The sequence below is a fragment of the Rhinolophus hipposideros genome (assembly GCF_964194185.1).
Source record: "Rhinolophus hipposideros genome assembly, chromosome: 18".
In the NCBI taxonomy this organism is placed as follows: domain Eukaryota; kingdom Metazoa; phylum Chordata; class Mammalia; order Chiroptera; family Rhinolophidae; genus Rhinolophus; species Rhinolophus hipposideros.
The window spans coordinates 7,297,112-7,302,067 of record NC_138064.1 but is presented as its reverse complement, the minus strand read 5'-3'; the positions used below and the strand labels follow the sequence as shown (position 1 = coordinate 7,302,067).

Below are 4,956 nucleotides of genomic sequence, written 5' to 3'. Positions count from 1 at the left end.
TGAACAAAGCCTCATTGACAAAACACAAGAACTATTGAAATAGATGGAAAAGGCAGGGTATGAAATCAAATACAATTCACTTGTGCTGAAAAACAACCTTTACCGTCAATGTTTCATACCACGGTTAACACAAAATAAGTCTTTATTTGAAAAGAAAAAAGAAAGCTCACCTTATTACATTACACCAATAATGCGTTTTCTGGAAGCTCATCATGGTTTTTTCTACACAGGCCAAATAGCTTAGAGAAATCACCTTTCATGTCCGGTTCTGCCTTCCTGCCTAGAAGGGTTTATTTCATTGTCATGTTTTGGTTCAACCTATAAAAATTCTCCAGGAGTTTCTGTGCGCAGATGAATCCAGGCACTCCACGTAGACATCTAAAATAACCCAGCACAAAAAGGAAAAAAATTCAACAATCTGTTCCTATTTCTACTCTCAACCTCATCCTCATAGCAAGGTGCTTTGTGCTTTAATTATCCAGGTAATTAACTCAATTCTTCACTTAGTTTTGCCTTTAGAGAAATGGCCATAGTCTATGTGTGTTCTTTTATTCTGTAACTATTAGCACTTCCTATGTGCTGGGGGCTGCTGAGGGCAATCCAAATTCCTTAATTCTTTGGCCCTTGGTCTCATCTGGAAAAAATGAGTGCTACATACTTCTTTGCTGAATATCACTACAGGCACTTTTGAAGTACTCCCCTTGGGAAGCTATGCACCGACTACAGCACCTAGTCCACCCTTCAAAGCAATTGTGGAACTCTTTTTCTGGAATGGCCATCAGAGCTATAGTCGTATTACCCTAGATGTCCTGAATGTTATCAACATGTCTTTCTTTCAATATTTCCTTTATCTTCGGGTGAAAAAAAGAAGTCATTGGGGGCCAGGTCAGGTGACCAGGTAGGGTGTTCCAATACAGCTATTTGTTTACTGGCAATGATAATACATACCTACCTCACAAAATCTTGGTTAGGATTCAATGAGAATGATATGTCCACAGTGGATTCTGATACATGGAGGCTGGTTCTGTTTCTCTCTTACTGTTCATTACCTCCTTTGACAGCAATAATTATTGATGACTCATTAAGCACTTCCTTTCAGAAACTTAGAAGCCAATGAGGGAGAAACCAGCAAATAGAATGATGTGGGTATACAGGGGGCACGTGACCCGCCCAAATGCATGGACTGGGTGAGGGTGGGATGGGTAAGGGGCGTTTTCAAGTAGCAGGAGTTTCGAGAAGCCAGGAAGGGGCATGCAGGCAGGAGGAAACCAGAGGGGAGTGTGAGTGTGGTTGTCTTCAGAGATGTGAAAGTCATTCTGTTCAGCCCTGAACTGCGGTAGAGGAGACAGTAGGAGCGCCGGTTGTGGTGAGCCAGGGCCAGGTGATGGAGAAACTCAGACACTTCCTAATGAATCTTGGGCTCTATTACAAAGGACGACAGAGAGCAGCTCAGCGTTGGTTTGTTTTGTTTTAAAGCATTTGTTTAACAGCATTTGTTTTTATGCCCATGTGTTAAAGAGAAATACAGAAAAGTTTTAAATGAAAATGCAAACGAAGGGCCTCACGGTCCTCTCAGCCAGAGACAATCATTGTGAATATTTTGGTGTAATGTTGTTCACGACTGAGAGAATACATTTTATTGCTTTTTGCTGTTGTTACAAACATCGCATATTGATTGTAAAAGCGTACAGATAGTTAAAAACGAAATAAAACACACCCAGAATCCCTTCACATAGCTACATTTAATTAGTGTGTATCCATCTGAATCTTTTTCTTTGCATGTCTCCATCTTCCTCATCTCCCTGTCAATCTCTTTTTACTGTTTGTTAACCTGTATGTTCGTTTTAATATATCAGGAGAGTATTTCCATATCACAAGATTTCATATTTAGCATAATTAGTAATGATAGAATAAAGCCTTTTTGTATAACAAAATTTATTTAATCAATCTCCTATTGTGAACTTTTATGCTTCTCCAAATTTCACTCTAAGTAATATTGTGATAAAAAATTCATAGCTAAACCTTCACAGATCTCTAAAATTTCCAGAGAATAAAACATTAGCAGTGGCATTTAAGGTAAAGATATTGATATATGTTCCTGTACACACACACACACACACACACACACACACACACACACACACACACACACGAAGGTCAGACAATTAAGTTCGCAAACTCATCCTAGAAAAAGCGCTACATACCTCATTGCTGAATATTACTACGGTCACCTTCGAAGTACTCCCCTTGGGAAACTATGCACTGATGCCAGTGCCTCGTCCACCCTTCAAAGCAATTTTGGAACTCTTTCTGGAATGGTCATCAGAGCTGTTGTCATATTACCCTTGATGTCCTGAATGTTATCAACATGTCTTCCTTTCAATGTTTCCTTTATCTTAGGGTAAAGGAAGAAGTCATTGGGGGCCAGATCAGGTCGGTACAGAGGGTGTTCGAATACAGTTATTTGTTTACTGGCTAAAATCTCCCTCACAGACAGTGCTGTGTGAGCTGGTGCATTGTCGTGATGCAAGAGCCATGAATTGTTGGCGAAAAGTTCAGGTCGTTTTTGTCTAACTTTTTCACGCAGCCTTTCCAGCACTTCCAAATAGTAAACTTGGTGAACTGTTTGTCCAGTTGGTACAAATTCATAATCCCTCTGATATCAAAAAAAGTTTAGCAACATCGTTGCAACAAATTTGTGAACTTAATTGTCAGACCTCGTGTGTGTGTGGGTGTGTGTGTGCGTGTGTGTGTACATATTCGTCTGTATATACTGTTATATTGCCCACTGTAAAACAGTTACAGTTTTTCTCCTAGTAGTTATATATGTTCATGCCCTACATCGTCCATCACCTCAATCACCATGTAGAATCAGATTTTTTTTAATAGTTGACAGTTTTATGAGTAAAACACGGTAACTTGTTGTCAGTTTGCATTCCTCTGCTTAAGAATGAAGTTCAGCATATTTTCATGTATCAATTGGTTAATTTTATTTTCTCTTCCAAATTGTGTTAACGAACCTTTGCCATTTATTGGACTAATTCTTTTCTTATCAAATCTTATATTAAGGATATTTACCCTTTGTAGTATATATTGAAAACATCCTTGTTAGTAAATAGTTTGTTGTTGAATTATGTTCGTGGATATTTTGTTACTTTCCAACATTTGTTACATTTGTTACATTCCAACATTTCAGTAACCGAATCTATCCATCTTTTCCTTTATGGGTTCTGCGCATGGCTTTGGGCTTAGAAAGGCATCCCCACTGCATGAACACATGAATATTACCCATGATTTATCCTGGTAATTACAATTTTTTTATCCACATGGAATTTTTATTTCTGTAATATGTGAGGTAGAGCTCTAATTAGGTTCTTTTCCCTCCAATGCTTAGCCAGATGTCTTAACCTATGCTTTGAAGAATCCAGCCTTTTATCCTTTATTTGAAATGCCACTCATGGATTACACTGTAATTACTATCCAAAAGCACTTCTCCTTTTTTTTTTTTTAACCAATGGAACCCAATCGTTGGGAGCAGTGGGAACATATTTCCTGGTAGCCGGCTGCGTGAGGCAGAAAGCGGAACTGCTACGGAGACAGCTAATATTTTCTGAAGTGGTGGCCTTGCTGTTAAGTGTCGTTTTACCTTTTTCCTTCCTTGTTCCTCGAATGTGGCTGGGATCCTGTGGGTGAGGTAACCATATTCTCACCGTGAGGGCAAACCCACATGCTAAGGATGGTGGGGGACGAGGCCAGGAAGACTGGCCCCAGGTGACTTTCTAGGGTCCTCATTCTAGCTCTGGGTGGCTTGTCTGTGAGAAATAGAAACGTGGATTGGATTTCTGTTCCATGCAGCCAAAGTCATCTTAACTGATACGTCACTTTTATAATGAACATACGTTTTACATACACCAGAGGGTGTTTCCGGCCTGCTAACATGCGTCGCTGACCTCTCTGTCCAATGCGAGTCTGTAGCTCAGTGTTTGAAGCGACGCACATTTACGTGTAGGATTCCAAGTCACCCCAGTCCACCACCCCACTGCTCTTTTCCAAAAAGTAACTTTCTTTTCTTTTTTCTTGATGATAAATAGATAGGTTTAATTGCTCTTCACACAGATAGCTCCAGAGACTTGAAACTATAATCCAGGAAAACACAGACCATACAGAAACCACAGAAGCATGAAATGCAGACACACTTGCCAGATCTAAAATAAACTGGCTTCTTACCACAACTACCCTGTAAACACGGTAGGCCTCCTTCCCCCCCCCACCCCGAAATGACCATAATCTCCCACGGAAACAGTTACCGTATTGGGGAGGAATTGAAACCCAGCTTTGTGGCCCAAAGCACAAACCAAAGGAAAAGCAGCACACCAGTGGTTAGCTGGTGAAATCAGGAAGCCCAGGACCCTTCACGATGCTTTTCACTCTTGCATTTTGTCCCTCTCAGTAGGTTTGAATAAGCCATCTGATTGAAACTTCTTCGCTTGGGAGCTCACCACAGCGCTGGCTGGTCTTTTTCCCAGCAGCAGCTCTTCACAGGCACTGGTGGTGTCGGGGCTCCCAGCCCTTCCCAGAACTTTTCCTGGGCAGGGGTTCCGTTTGACCGTCAGACAGCTCAGAGAGATGAACACATTGCCTGACACCCTGCAGTTCTGGATGAGCCCCGACAGATCCCTCAGGAACTGGTGACTCTCCAGAAGCCCGCTCGCGTTCCTCATGTTGCATTTCGTTAGATACGTCATATGCTTCTTGTCAGATTCCTGTTGTCTCTCTCGCTATCCAACTCTGCATTTATGTCCCTCACTGGACTCCAATCATTTTGTTCGCGTAGGTCCAGGACACTTCTTTAACTTGTTTCCTATTTAATTCCTATAAGGGGGGCTTATATCGGTTTCTAAATTCACAAGGAATCTAAATAGCCCAGAAATAAACTTTAAGATCCGAACAAACTTG

At 41.1% G+C, this 4,956-nt stretch overlaps 1 protein-coding gene across 1 annotated transcript; it reads right to left on the bottom strand.

The window, feature by feature from the left end:
- Positions 1-4,424: 4,424 nt before the first annotated feature.
- LOC308510254 (signal recognition particle 14 kDa protein-like) lies at positions 4,425-4,721 on the bottom strand (the record flags this gene model as incomplete). Its single annotated transcript, XM_081079379.1, has 1 exon — positions 4,425-4,721. The coding sequence occupies one exon, from the start codon at positions 4,719-4,721 to the stop codon at positions 4,425-4,427; it is 297 nt and encodes a 98-aa protein (XP_080935505.1).
- Between the last annotated feature and the right edge of the window lie 235 nt (positions 4,722-4,956).